At 33.6% G+C, this 15,468-nt stretch overlaps 1 protein-coding gene across 2 annotated transcripts; it reads right to left on the minus strand.

The window, feature by feature from the left end:
* Nucleotides 1-356: 356 nt before the first annotated feature.
* Nucleotides 357-15,066, minus strand: POU1F1 (POU class 1 homeobox 1). 2 transcript variants are annotated; one of them, XM_060099803.1, is made up of 6 exons: nt 14,925-15,066; nt 12,019-12,090; nt 4,674-4,898; nt 2,474-2,638; nt 1,439-1,499; nt 357-567 (listed from the first exon to the last, which is right to left on the minus strand). In XM_060099803.1, the coding sequence occupies exons 1-6, from the start codon at nt 15,064-15,066 to the stop codon at nt 357-359; spliced, it is 876 nt and encodes a 291-aa protein (XP_059955786.1). The 2 variants fall into 2 exon arrangements, with proteins under 2 accessions (XP_059955786.1, XP_059955785.1); XM_060099802.1 differs by having other exon boundaries at nt 12,019-12,168.
* Between the last annotated feature and the right edge of the window lie 402 nt (nt 15,067-15,468).

Raw genomic sequence — 15,468 nt, forward strand, 5'->3', positions numbered from 1 at the left:
TTAAAAAGCAAATACACAGCCTTTGGAAAAGGAAACTTTAAAAGACCACTCCCCTGTGTGTGTATGTGTGTGTGTGTGTGTGTGTGTATAAAGAGAGAGGGAGAGATATATTGAGAGAGAGAATCACTGTTTTATTCCTATTAGTCTCTGGCTTAAAAAGTACAACGTGGTTTCTGAGAATAATTCATCAATATAATTTAAATTGTCATATTGATTTTTAAAGTAGAAAAGAAAAGCTTCTGCAAAAGTTACTGATACGATTTTTTTGAAGCTAACCAAAAAAGGAATTTCTATTTTGGCTGGAGAAGAGAAAGGAATGAAAAATAGAAAAACTGGCTATTATACAATAGGAAATCTTATCTGCATTCAAGATGCTCCTTAGAAATAGTAAATAAACTCTGATTCAGACTTGTTTTCACCCGTTTTTCTCTCTGCCTTCGGTTGCAAAACCAAACCCTCACTACTTCTTTCTCCAGGTTCAGTTCTTCAGCCATCCGCAAGATCTCTTGAGAGGAAGGTTTATTCTGTTCTCCAAAATGTCTCTCCAGAGCGTCTTTAGCAGCAATACTGGGAGGTGGGGAGTTGACAGGAGAGAAAGGGAGATAGGATATTTTTAGGGATGTTTTTGGCAGATCAAAATTGTTAGGTTGAATTTCCTAAATATTAACATAAAAAGGAAATTTAAAGACTCCGAAAACACCTTCAAAGCTCTTCAACAAAGATAAATGTGCAGTTTGTTGAACATTTGGATGCTTGCTAGTCTTACGTTGGCTACCTATACCAGAGTCACAGGAAGAAATAAGTAGGGGAACCCAGACATTGTGTTTATCCCACTTTGTGCCACAAGAGGGCACTGACTTACTGAGAAGGAAATAATTCTGTAGGCATTTCTAAATGTCCTCCAGAAATCATTTATTTACAATAAATGAAATGTTTTGTGTAAACTAACCCACTAAAACAAAAACTGTATTTTAGCAATTCCTCTGTGAGCCTGATGGAAATTACAAAAAGATCAATGAACAATCTTTCTGGCTTGAAATGCAAGGAGCTACCTTGAACTTTAAGCAGCTAAAATACTGGTGACTAGTTTTGTTATTTGTAATAACATAGATACCATACTGCCAGAGCAAGAATTATGTCTAAAAGGACAATAGAAACGGTCACTCTATTTAGAAGGGATTGTCCAGTTTCTGTTTTATCCAAAACTTGCAGAGTAAAACTGTTCTTGGATCAAACAATACATATTTTTCCATCAAATTTTAAATTTCCAGCTATATCTCACGAGTAATTTATTAAATGTTATGCTATTTCACCTATCTTATTTTCTCAATTGACTCTATTCATTTTTATGTTATATTGAACCTATATTATGCTTAAATGCTCATTCCATTTGTAAAATATCTTTTTCTTTTCCAGTAACTCTATTTCAAAAGTATACCTGATAGTTGTTCTCCGTTTCCTTTTTCTTTCATTTGCACCCACTTTCTCATTGTATAAAGCTGTGATGGGGAAAAGATGAATAATTACAAAAAACAAAGTAAGTCTTTTTATTTTAACTATCAGATTTGGATTCAAAATTTTCTTTATAAAACAATGCAAAATAAAATTACCACACATTTTTGTTTTAAAGTTTTGTGGTCTACATCATTTTAGATTACAAGCGTTAGATTAAAACGTTAACACAGAAATAAATATTAACTTAGCAAAAACAATTGTCTTTTAAATCATATCCCTACTTTTAGTTGGAACACTTGCTCTGAATGCTCTCAAACCTTGCTCTTTATCCAGCCTTGACATTAATATAAGTAGATAATTTTATCACAATAAATTGCTCACCTAGCAATTGCTTGTGTGTGTAAATGCTCTGGCTACACTTATACTAGGTTATGAAAATGACTCATGTATAATTACTACCGTATATAGCCCAGAGGCAAAACAATCTGGATGTGTTAAAAAGAATCATTTTACCACTTCACACCTATGCCATATTGTCTAGAAGTTTTCCTTATGCCATTTATTCTCTCACAATTTACATTCTCAGTAAACTTATTTCTACACTCGCACTGGCCTTGCTTTTTTATTTATTTATATTTATTTATGTATTTATTTTTGCATTAGGCGGGCCTCTCACTGTTGTGGCCTCTCCCGTTGCAGAGCACAGGCTCCGGATGCGCAGGCTCAGCGGCCATGGCTCACGGGCCCAGCCGCTCCGCGGCATGTGGGATCCTCCCGGACCGGGGCACGAACCCGTGCCCCCTGCATCGGCAGGCGGACTCTCAACCACTGCGCCACCAGGGAAGCCCTGGCCTTGCTTTTTTTAGTGGGATGAAACAAGATATTTATTTTTCACGTCAAAGAGAAAAAGCAAACAGAAACCAAATTTCAAGCCTCTCACTTTAGCATTAATCCAACCAAGGGAAGGCATTGTTTTCAGGTTAGAACATCACTGGGTCTCCAGAAACAACTTTAGTACCTCCTACTTGCTCGGCTTCCTCCAGCCATTTGGATAATATTGCTTTTAGTTTGCATGCATTTTTGAAGCTGAGCTGCAGGTTTTCAAATCGGCAGATAGTTGTTTGACTGAATTCAGAGCCATGCACAGCTGCCAGGGCTTCCCCAACATTTGTTTGGGTGTATCCTGTGAAAAAACAACAAAGGCCATTAACTTCAGATTTTCAAGAAACATTCATTTTGATCCATTGTAGAATTTTGTGTATCTTTGTCAACTATTAATTACCACTTTAAACCATATATTTGTTGGCAACTTAGAATAACAGTAAGGTTCAGTGTAGAATTGTTCAGTATTTCAAAAAAAAATCCTTCTAGTTAATAAATTACTTTTTTAGAAGTCAAAAGAATTCAGGTAGGAACATCTGCCATTCATAATATTTAGCCAGATTGGTTTGATGTGTCATAAACACTTTAGAAGACATTTAAAAATTCTCTCTTAATCATTTTTATTAAACAAATGATGATATACACTCAAAATCTATAGTATATTAAATATAATGCATAAAATACATGGTGAAATAGCATAAATATTTTTATCTCAACTTTAAGAGTGAAAAATTCAACATGTTGAAGATAAAACTAAGAATTGTGTTTACTTTCCCTAAAAACATGTTTATTATGAGACTTTGATCACACAATATTTTATGTATACCTCCAAGCATATTTATGAAATCATTTGGTAATGCTTCTATCTCCAGGCAAAAAGTTCTCATAGATTGCCTCAAACATTTTTAGAATATAAGTTGATATAAAGCATCAATATAAAATTTGAAACATTCACAGCAATATAAATAGCAAATTGAAAATGAATGTCATAAAGATGCCTACTGCTGTGTTTATGACAAATAGTTACTACTTATTAATTCAGGGCCTAAGGCTATATACCTGTATGCAGAAAATGATTACATACGATGCCCATCAATAAATATCATTAAAAATTACCAGTGGCTCATTTCACAAATGCAAAAGTTAGCACCATCATTTCAATCTATTAAAAAATACATTTCATGCATTAAAATCAAGGTTAATTATTACGGTTATTTACATTAAAAACACTTTTCGATAGAAAGTGAGCAAAGGCTAAGAACAGACAGTTCACAGAAAAGGAATTACAAATGACTGTCAAACACATGAAAGAACATCTTTCACTCTTCACTCATAGTAAGAGAAATTTAAAATGAAACTACCATGAGGCACCACTTTGACCTATCTGATTTGCAAAGATCCAAAAGATTTAATAGCATCTTTTTCCTTCAACAACTATTTTTTTATTCTATGTGCCAGTCACTGTTCTAAGTGCTGAGGATATGCCCCTAAGAAGAAAACAAAAAAGAAAGAAATAAACAAAAAACAAAGTACAAAAAACTCCTGCCTTCATGGAGCTCATATTCTGAAGGGTGGCAAAAGAGACACCCATGGTGGTAGTAACATTTGGTACAACTTCCACAGAGACCAATTTGACATCTATCGATATTACAAACACACATACTCTTTGATCAGGCAATTTTGCTTTTAACACTTTCCCTTCACATGTATTTATATAGGTGCAAAATGACATTTATGAAGTTAATTATTGTGGTATTGTTTTCAGTAGCATAAGATTGAAGGCCATATAAATTCCATCAGCAGGTGACTGGTAGTATATTCATAAAATGGAAATTGGCAGATGCATTACAGAAAGCTCTCTAAAAAACTAATATTGAAAACTCTCCAAAACAAATAGTTAAATGAAAAAAAATCTGTATGAAGAAATATATGTATCTGCTTGTATGTATATGCATAAAATATCTCTGGAAGGCCACACAACACTGATAAACAGGAAAAACAAGCAGAAGGGATATATTTCACTTATACCTTTTTAGCCTTTGAATCATACAAAGGTATCTCTTCAAATAAAATATAGGTTAAAAAAGGCACTTCAAAACTTACCTCTGAAAAAGAGTACCATTAATTTAGAAATCTATGTATTTTGGCTACTAAGAATTTACAGGGAAATGAAGGTTTTTGTAGGTTTGTCATCATTTGAGTAACTTACATCCACAGTAGAGATGTAGAATGAGAACTGTCTTGGACTTCTGAGCAGAGCGTAAGAGACTGAAGAGTAACAGAGTAAGAATTTGCAGAGCAGGTTGTGTGCCCCACTGCTCATAACAAGCACATACCTAGCTTAATTCTTCTCACTTTAAATTCATTGGCAAACTTTTCAAGTTCTCGGATTTCTGGAGAATCCATGTCTATTGGCTCTTCAGCCAACTTGCTTTTCCGCCTGAGCTCCTGCTTGAAATCAGCGGCTGTGAGGTCCTCTGCCAGGAGAGGCTGGTGCATGGGAGGAAAGCCATGACTCAAGGTGTGGTCGGGAAACTTATAAAGACAAGGGGCTAAGCTCCCTGTAACAGCAAGAAAAGGAAAGGACCGTTTGTAATTATCCCCCATTTCTATACATTCAAGAGTTTGGCCCATAAGATTATTCTGTGACAGCCAGTCTCAATTCTGAAAGGTTACCTGACATTCAGTCTTTGAAATAGAAGAGTAACAGTATAAATGCGATGATTTATTTTCCACCTTCCTGGGAGCAGCAAAAACGAAGATAATGCAAAGCCAAAGGGAAGAAGCAGGGACTTGCCAATAATTAAAATAGAAATAAGCAAATTTCACAGAAGTGTGAGTTTTCCATCATTTTTTTCTCTTAAAAGACATCTATTCCTGGGAATCTGAGGTTCAACTTTAACCAGAATGTACATATTCATCTCTGTTAATTCATTGAACAAATAATCTATGATGTTTGTTATAATCAAGGCACGTGGTTAAGGGCTATGCTGGGAAGTTTTCGTAGGATTGAAAAAATTGATTTTACATTGTTAAGAAACCCCACTGATTTTTTAGTAAATGCTGAATTTAGTAAAGGCAGGTAAAAAGAAAATTATGAGAACACAAAATACATTAATATGTTTAAATAGATTCGACGTTAACATGCGATAGACATTAACAAAAAGTAATTTTTAAAGTTCTATTAAAAAGTCAGCAACAAGAGTTCTTGAAAAGTATAAAATATAATGGAATCACTTCTTGACAATTATTTAGGAGGCAAAAGTAAGTGGCAAGGAAGGGTTCAGTTCTAGATATGATAGGTAATCACCCATAAATGATGAAGCATTGAATCCATTTAGTGAGTTAAATAAATCACAGAAAACTAAAAGATTTAATTTTTTAATTGCTTCTAGGTTTCATTCTTCATTTGGAAAGAAGAATCTGCCTCAGTTGTGGAGCGTGGGTTAGAGGATGGTATAAGCCAAACTCCCACACATTTTATTTCTGTTTTCTTCATCAGTACTTTACATTTTTATTCATAGAGATTTAACTTAAATTTATATTAAATGATACCTGTATAACCAAGACATTTTGATGTAAATAAAATATGCAATAATGAATAATCTTTCTTATGAGTACAAATAAGTATTTAAACTAAAAATAAATGACTACAGGATACCTGCAGTAATCATTCTTAGAAGCTTACTGAAAAAATACGAGTTTATGCTACCTATAATTTCTCTATAAATACATTCACAAGTCAGACATGAGTAATAGTGTATTTTGCCAGAATATATAAAGCTTACATTAATATATCAACACATAATGAGCAAAGAATAGTGTAAGTCAGCAAATTGTTGGCTTATATTATTTACATGAGAATATGTAATTATATAGTGTACCCCTATCCAGTAGACTATATTACTTTTCTGAAGCAAAATACACATACGATTGAGAAATTAAACAAAATAGCATAAAATAAATTTAGCCGTTTCACAGATGTAAAAAATATACAAAAGAAAATATTCCTGTCTAGAACAATTAATGTTACTTCTAAAACTCAAAATTATCCAGTTTTATTTTTTCTTAATATCAATTTTTAATTTATTACATAACTCAATTTGTTAATGTTTTTTACCTTTGGGGTTCATTTTTAGCTTTCTATTAGTTTTAGGTTTCTGTTAGTTGAACTAAAAGAAAGGACTAATATATAAAAAAGAAAAATGACCACTTTTATTTTAACATTTACTTAATATTTATCTCAAGACTTTTCTTTTGCTTTCAGAGTTGAATCTTACACATATGAAAAAATCTTCACTTCTTTCATCATTCAGAAAGAGCAAATGCCACTTAATACACTTAATGATGAAATACTCTGAGAAACAGTCAAAACAGAGACAAATCAGGCTGCTGTTTTATTTTGCATATTTAATGTATTTTAAGGCACTTTGGATAACTCATGTAATCTATGTCAAATTATTTTTATTTCACATAAGTAATTTGTTGCATATCGTTTACATGAGATGCAGAAAGGTCTGAATTTGTTAGCAATCTTGATCACTCTTTTCAATTTTTCTTGCTGATAATAGTTGTGCTGCTACAAATCTCCGTGCTGTGTTCATTTTACATTTGTCATCTTCTTATACTTATATAAACAAATGAAGTAGAAAAGATATGTATTTTTTACCCACAATTTAAAATTTGAATAAAAACAAATTAAATAACTCTCCATGGGTGCTATGATGAATTCACTACACAGTTGAAACTAGAAGTCCAATGAACATTGCAGTAAACCACATCAAAATAATCAGTTCATTTTTCAGGTAGTCTGTACTCAGGGAAATCAAGTGACTTTAAAGATTTCTGCATCTTAAACATATTTGGCTACATTAAACAAACGCTTTCAGACAAAAGTATTATATTTATTTAATGAAATATTGGAAGTGTGCCATCTCTATTTCTGGAAAATTTTAAAGCTAATTCATACATTATAAATACTCTGGAGAAATGCACATTTAGCAAATAAATTTGAACATGAGTCCATAAAAAGTACACAGAAAATATCATGTTCAAAAGTCTGGCATCCAGAGGAAAAAGGAAAGCACTAAGTGTGACAAGTTTTTATTTTCCGTTAAGTGAAAATATCCACAATTATCTGCAAGGACACGGTTTTCCTGGAACTAACCTTAAACAGAAATTCATGACAGTCACAAGCACAGCCAAACAACCTGTGGTTTCTGTCATATGATCCTATATTTGGCGGAAAATGGGGAGTGATTGGTACGGTATACATGACAAGATATTTAATTTTTTTTTCTAAAGCCTGGATTATTGAAAAGTCAGGTTGGGGAGGAGGAGAATAAGATGGACTGAGTCGTGTGCAGCAGAAGTTTCATGAACAATTTCCAAAACATTGCTAAAGCAAAATTGTCTATAAGCCTAGAACAAGCTCACACCTAAATAGGTTGGAAATGTTTGTACATTCTTTACAGCCCAAGATGTATCTTCACACTGCAGATTAATCCACCACAGCCTTTCTGAACTGCTCTGCATGTACTTCTGGGTGGCAGAGGAGGGAGAGGAATAGAGGTGAGTCTTTTAAAGCAGGTGATGGGGAGGCCATGGTCTTGCCTTGCGGGGACATGGCTCAAGGTTCTGTGATACAGGGCAGGGGGCTCTTCTGAATCATGTGACTCAGCCAGATGTTAACTGACATCTCTGAGGTTATGAAGCTTTAAAAGAACAAACAGGGGAAGCAGAGGGACACAGTAAAATACTCCCACCTTGCTGTAGACATGCACAGCAAAGTGCATTTGAATATCTCCATTTCTTTTTGTCCTCCTGCTTGACAACGTGAAACAAATCATAAATTTGAATTGATTTTTTTTCTCTTTTGTGCATTTGTACATCCTATTCATGTACAACAGGGTCCTCTTCCTGGTTTTATAAATTAGGTTGACTTGGAGCATAGCCATGCCTGTTTGTTTAAATATTGCCTGTGTCTGCTTTACAATCACCGAGTTGTGTAGTTGAGACAGAGGCTACAAAATTTAGGGAAAATACATAGTGTCAGTGCTACTGAAAGTCCTTTCATGATCCAGAGGCAAAAGACGGTCAGAATTACTCCTTCCCTTATTGTCAACACAACCAGAATAAGTTAGGGAAAATTAAGACTAAATAAAAGAAAAAAATGAAACAGAAAAAAAAAAAGACAACTTAAGAATGAAGAGGTGGGCTCCAAAGTAGACTCTTTCTCTATGTCACTGTCAAACAGATTTCTGTTACCCTTTGCCTTAGCCCAGGGAAAGGGCACTTGCAGCCCTACTAATCTTTTCTCTTATTTTCCACTTCTCATAAGAAAACAACATCCATCTTCTTGATTAATTCTCCAATATCAGCTATTTTGCTTTCCTGATAAAATTAATTTTTAAGCAAGGACTCTTATAGCACAACTTGGGTGGCCATTATGTCATAACTTTGCTGGATTTAGCAATCATTACCATGTAGGTGATTTGCCCAGTCTCCACAGGACAGTGGACAAAGTACACAGCTCATTAAGCTTGTTTTCTAACTTTGACCCAGCTTTAGAAACTGAAGAAGAGACACAATGTCAGATACCCAGGAATCAGAGTTTTGAAGGCTTTTTGTTGTTATTTTATTTTGTGTTTTTCCAGAAGAGATTTTTGAATAGCATTTATAATTCCCTGTTTCCTATTATCTATACTGTAGGCTGTTGAATTATCTAAGTTCTCAGGAGAAAAGAGACAGAAGAAGATATAACTGAGGATATATCTGAAGAGAAGATCGAGAAAGCCAGGTTGAGTTGGTACAAAGTTGCCACAACTCAACTCTGATAGACCTGTGGTACCCACTGCAACTTGGATACGAAGAGACTGACACTTGGAGATGCTGACTTGAACAAGGTTTGTAATTAGTTCCTGGTGTGACTAATTCATTTCATCCTATCAGTCATTCTCTTTGGTATGCCCACACCTGGACTATGAAGCACAGTGGATTCATCTGATGATTAGAGTCCTCTCTACCAACCTTAACAAAATATTAGCTATAGCTCTTGTCTTCCAATGGGTTATTAATTTAATGAAATGCTCAAACTAAATGTAAGCATCAGAGTATAGTGACAAAATAACCATATTCAAAGAAAGCAATTTCACAGCCTTTGAAATATTGTTCTTTCTGCAGCTTCACTTTTATATGGAGTATGTGACAATGAATCTGTCTTTGTTGTTGATGATTAAACGCTTCTGTGGATTGTGTGGAAGCAGCTGATTTGATGAACGCCTTGAGACTTCTCAGAAAATTCAAATGACATTGCCAGGTTTCTCTTGTGTTTTTTATACCTTTTCTGAATTCCTGAATACTTCTGAGTTCTTGTGTTTTACAACTCAATTTGTGTAGCTTCTCTGGGGATGACAGCAGGAAGGTTCAGATTCTCTGAGATTTAATCGGCCATGATGCAAAGGCTAATTACCAAATATATGTCAAAATAGTGACACTGTAACAAATTATAAAGCACACCATATTTTAATGATATCCCTCTCAAAAAAAAATTCAAATATAATCTCTATGCTTGCTATGGTGAATTTTTCTTTCAGTGACAAATATATTTAATTTTGGTTTAAGACTACAACAATACCTCCAAATCTTAGGGCAATTTTTCTTGTGATTGTCACCAACCCAGGCTTTGAATCATTTTAAAGGGCTTTTCCAGGGGCCTCTCCTTTTTAACTTTTAATGAGGAAGAGAGTTTGCTGAGACTGCCAAGGAAACTTGTACCAGCACAATCTGAGCTGCCTGTGGACTCTCAGTGTGAACTTGGGCCTGTTCTCTCCAATCCTGGAAATTGGAAGGGTGTTAGATTTCTCAGGCCAGCTGTGAACCCCACAGACACTGGCCTAGATCTGGTGAGAGGGAGGTGGTAGCAAAAACCATCAAAAAGTATTTGGTCTGTGGCTGGTTTTATCTTTGTGCCAACCTCAATTCATTCCTGCCACTTGCTGGGTATAGACGGAGCCTATAGTTGTACCGGGGCTCCTGGAACTTACTGTGAAGGAAGAGAGAGGTCTTTTTCCTCCAAGAAAGGGCAGCACGTGGCCATGAGCTTGTTATTTCCAGTCTCCATAATCAAAATGTGGTGGAGGCCACAGAAAGCATTCTGCCTGCACCTCTAGTGGCTAAATGCACATTATTCTATTTTAAAATGAAAGTAGTTCATCATCGAGAGCTGTTCTCATTAACCATGAATACTGATTAACTACTACGTATATGAATCATAAATGATCTGTTTTCAGAGAGGAAGAAAAATATGGCTTTCTTTAGTTCTTACTTATTAAAGAGAGACATTAGGATTTACAGGTAACCATTAAGAACATCAGTTTTCAATTTATATAAAGGTGAGGATACTAGTTTATTCAGAATGCTGCCTAATAGAAGGTAAAAAGAAGCTAATTTGTCCTGGAATATTTTATTTTAAAGTTTTAATGTTTTATTGAGTCTTAAACTGAGAAATTCTGAGAAATGAAAGGTTGGTGAACTAAATTCTTTGTTCAATTTTATTTCAAATGTATAAGCATAAATCCATATTTGATTTTTTATTACCTACTGTGGATAACAAAACACAAGAAAAGATTTCCCTAATATGTGATTTCTCTATCCAGAGTTTCTCAATATCACACAAGCGTGCACACACACACACACACACACACACACACACACACTCACATTCTCCCATAGATGCTTGGTAGTTTATTGTTACCCACAGTATTTCTCTCCCTGCTGCAGAAATAAATATAAATAAATAAATATAAAAGATTACGGGATACCCAAAAAACTTCTGTGCCCAGCAAAATTGTTTTTATAGCCATATCCTAAAATTAAGTCATAAATTTTGTAACGAGTGGATCTCTTAGGTCATTTTCTTTTCCTTAAGAAATGTGCTATCAATATCTTCATGCAAGTGTCAATAAACAAGTAGTTTATCTTGATCTAGTGATGCTTTACTTATCCAAAGGGAAAAAAGATATGTAACTTCAACTATTTCAATCTCATCTAAGACTCAGAAGCATCTCAGACAGGGCTGCCAAATTCTCAACTATTGCTAAAGCAGCTGCAAATCACTCTTAGCCTTCAATGTCTTATTTATCTTTATGGACCAAATGGCCAGAAAAAACATTGTGATGAGGAGGATGCTCTATAAGTTGGTCTATCTGCTTTGGTAGGCATATAAGATTACTGAGCACTTGAAATATGGCTAGTGCAACTGAGGAACTGAATTTTAAATTTGACCTTATTTTAGTTAATTTACATCTAAATTTAAATAGACACATAAGTCTAGTGGCTACCTTATTATTACTGTAGGCAAGCCCACTAATGGCATGAACAAGTGACCATGAGCAGTTTGGCAGTAGAAAATTAAAATAAAAATCATACAAAGCAAACACAAGAGTTAAGAAGCATAGTAGTTCAGAGCTGTGTAGAATAGGGGCAATCAGGTATAACTATTATGGTCTCTGAAGACATCACAGATCAGAGAACATTTCAATACGTGGTGGTTTTACCAGCATTTCCAAGGTTAAGAGATCTGAAATTCATGATATACTCTGGTCAAGATTCCCTCAGACCCAGGAAATCCATCCAAGTGTCCCCAGACTCAAGCTTATATGTAAAGACAATTTTTCTTACCTGTCATCACTCCATAGGTCGATGACTGGTTTCCATAATGACAGGAAGGAACAGAATAATGAAGTCCTGTTGCTGTGTTTCCCAATGTTGTCACCAAGAAATATGTGCACAAACATTTAGGAGTTTGGATCAAAGACAAAATAGACGGGACTGGTAAGAAAATGTACGAGGATTCAAGACACATTCGTTTCATTTCAAAAGTACACGTTTAAGCTATTCTTAAAGTTATATGCCAATAATTTGTTCTCATTTGGGGGCGGTTCTCTGAAGAGTAGGTTAAAACTAGGGGTTGAAATTTGTCTCAAATAATGAGATCATGAATCATCAAAGTGGACTAGAGCCTTCATTAATTATATCCTGTGCTCTGTGTTGGGGTGATTGACCAGTTTGAAACTTGGCTAATTGGAAGTAGCCGAATTCTCGCAGGTTCCACCCAATATAGACATTGCAAAGAACTGACGAGAGGATAGTTTCTTAAAATTCTTGTATAACATAGTATAATACAGTGGTCTTTTTCTGGAACAATGAATACAGAAATCAACACCTGATCAGTCTTTACTTCTGCTTATTCACCTAACAATTTTTTTCTATCATAGAGGAAATGGCAGAGCCACTAGCCTTTTACTGGATATAATTATAAAAACCCCACTAAGTTCACAGGCTTATGAAAAGCCTGTGACAATGTACGATGTATTTAGGCTGGTGTTGAAACCATGAGGTTGTAGGTTTTCTTCATGTTCACAATTAATTCAACAATTCTAATGATGAAGCTGGTCAAAAAATAAGTTCGTTGGTTGTTGCATAACTTGAGGTTTATAAAGGTTGAACCTAGCATATAAACTTAACCTCATTTATAAATAGTTATAGGTTTCATTGAATTAATGTGTATGTTGAAAGTATTATAAATTTGAATTACTAAACTTTTATCAAGCTTTAAACATGAATAACAATGGACTACTGACAATAAAATCACTAGCCAATGTTTTCTTATGTATTTTATTTTCGCTTTTTTTTCATGATATCCTGAATGTAGTGGTGGATTTTCATAAATAAAATTGTATCTTCTTGAATAATATGAGATATTATAAAGAATAAATTTAGAATCCTTTGAAAATATATAGTCTACCGATTAAAGACAAAATTTCTTCAGAAAGTAAAACATATTTTCCCTAACTATAACTCAATTTTTAATATTTTAAAATATCTGCATAAATTTTCATTTTACAACTGACACAGAGAGAGAACTGAAGTCATTTTACTTTATAATGATCACTATGCATTCCAAAATTAAACAAATAAACATGAAACGCATTCAATATCTAAGTGCTCTTCTCATTATAATTACTATTTTTAATTCCTTACTTAGACAATTAGATGTATATGATTACAATTTGATGGAAAAATTATAAAAATCAATGTGATTGTTATTTAAAACACGTTAGGTCACTTTTACTGATTATGAATTTTTTTACTTCCAAGGTTTAAATACCTTTTGTTTTTCTGATTTGAGGAAGTAGTGTAAAAGGGTAGGCTAACTTAATAAATACACTATTTATTTATTTTTAAATTATTTATTTATACATTATTATTTATAATTATTTATAAATTAGTTATAAATAATATTTATACATTAGTTATAAATTATTTATTTATACATTATTTACTTATTTTTAAATAAATAAATAGGGTTTTGACCTAAACTTGCTTAATTTTAACCTCAATTCCAAATTTTACTTTTATTCTAGCCAAATACTATCCACACACAGTAGATTAAGCATACAATGCATTATCCTTCTCATCACCAACCTATATAAATGCCTATTATGTAAAATATACAATTAGCTATGTGATAATTGTTTAAATTTATTTATACCACACCTCTTTGATAAAAATACTTTATTACATTTTCCAAAAAATATGTTTGAGGATATTTTCATTAGTACATTTTAAATTAAATTCTGAGAATGCTTAGTAGATAAATAATCACTACATTAATAATTTTCCCAAAGTCTAAATATATGATCTCTAGATACTTTAAAATTCAGCCGAAGATTAATGCCAAACTTACGTATAAGTTTGAAAACTGCTTAATTATAACAAAAGATAAGGTTAAAATACTTTAAATCAGCATCTAAATGTATCAACTCAAATTTTGATTTTTAAATGTATAATATTTAGTTCATATTTAGATTGCTTTTAAAACAAGTGGAAAGTGCTGTTAAACAGAAGACATTTACTCAACTCAAGACTGTTTATAAATCAACTTCAAAACACTTTGTTACTGCATAAAAAATGGACACATTAACAAAATATACTTATTTGCTTGGTTGTGTTTGAGACAATATATTTGAATTCTAAAGTTTAATTTTCATTTAAGAAAGTTATATAAGAAAATATAAAAACTTTGAAGTCTCTTCAGGATTCAATTTTGAGAAAATTCAACTCAGTCCATGGGGTCTAAATATTATACTGCCTCTAGATTTGATTTCTGAGTTTTTAATTATGCTAAAAATGTAAGTGTATTTAAACACTTAATTATTTTATTCTTTGAAACCCATTGTTGTTGGTATTGGGAATCATTCAGTTGTGTTCACTGTGAGGTGTATGACTGTTTTTAGACATGGTAGTAAATGTAATCTAAGAACCAAATAAATCTCAGACTCACTGTTTACTTATATAGAAAATAGATCTCTTTTATAATAAAACCAACAACAATAGAAATTACTACACTTACTAATATTTCTTGAAATTTTTCTTAGGCATTTTGACCTCTTCAATATCCTGAATATTTAACTTAACACCAATGAAAATAAAAGAAGCAATGAGATTCTAAACTAACAAGATTCAAAGCATCCACCCTGACATGTTAGGCCCAGGCACACGTAGACGGTTATTGGAGTCAGTACCTGTGGACATCACGTTGGTGGCATGGTTGGAGACTGGTAGGCACTCGGCAGCACTGTGATGCATTATCAGAGGCAGAGTTGCAGAAGACTCAGAATTCAGAGGTATAAAGGTATCAGCCGAAGTAAAAGGTTGGCAACTCATTCCCACAAAAGAGTAGAAAAATGAGGAGAAGTGCTGCTCCTCAAGTCAGAGTTTTATTATATCACCATCTCAAAGGGCTGTTTCAAATCTCACTACCTGCATATATACATCAGGGAGGCTCTGAGCACCAGGAGGGCGCGTGCTGGTATTTATACTGCAGGGAAATCCCTTTATACATGTTAATCGTCTTTTCCCAGGGGTATTGCTTCATCAATCTGGACAGTCTTCCTTCTTACCCAAACATAATCCATGCTCAAGAGGGGAAGCTTGTTCTTGGGTACAGACTGAAGGCAAAGGAGAAATATGAAACTTTATTTGACAACTTCAGTAATTCAGGTCTTTTAGAAAGGAATCAAGAACTTAAAAAAAAAAAAAGTGTCCCTCAAAGAAATAACACTACAA

This window comes from Mesoplodon densirostris, chromosome 5 (genome assembly GCF_025265405.1).
Source record: "Mesoplodon densirostris isolate mMesDen1 chromosome 5, mMesDen1 primary haplotype, whole genome shotgun sequence".
Classification (NCBI taxonomy): domain Eukaryota; kingdom Metazoa; phylum Chordata; class Mammalia; order Artiodactyla; family Ziphiidae; genus Mesoplodon; species Mesoplodon densirostris.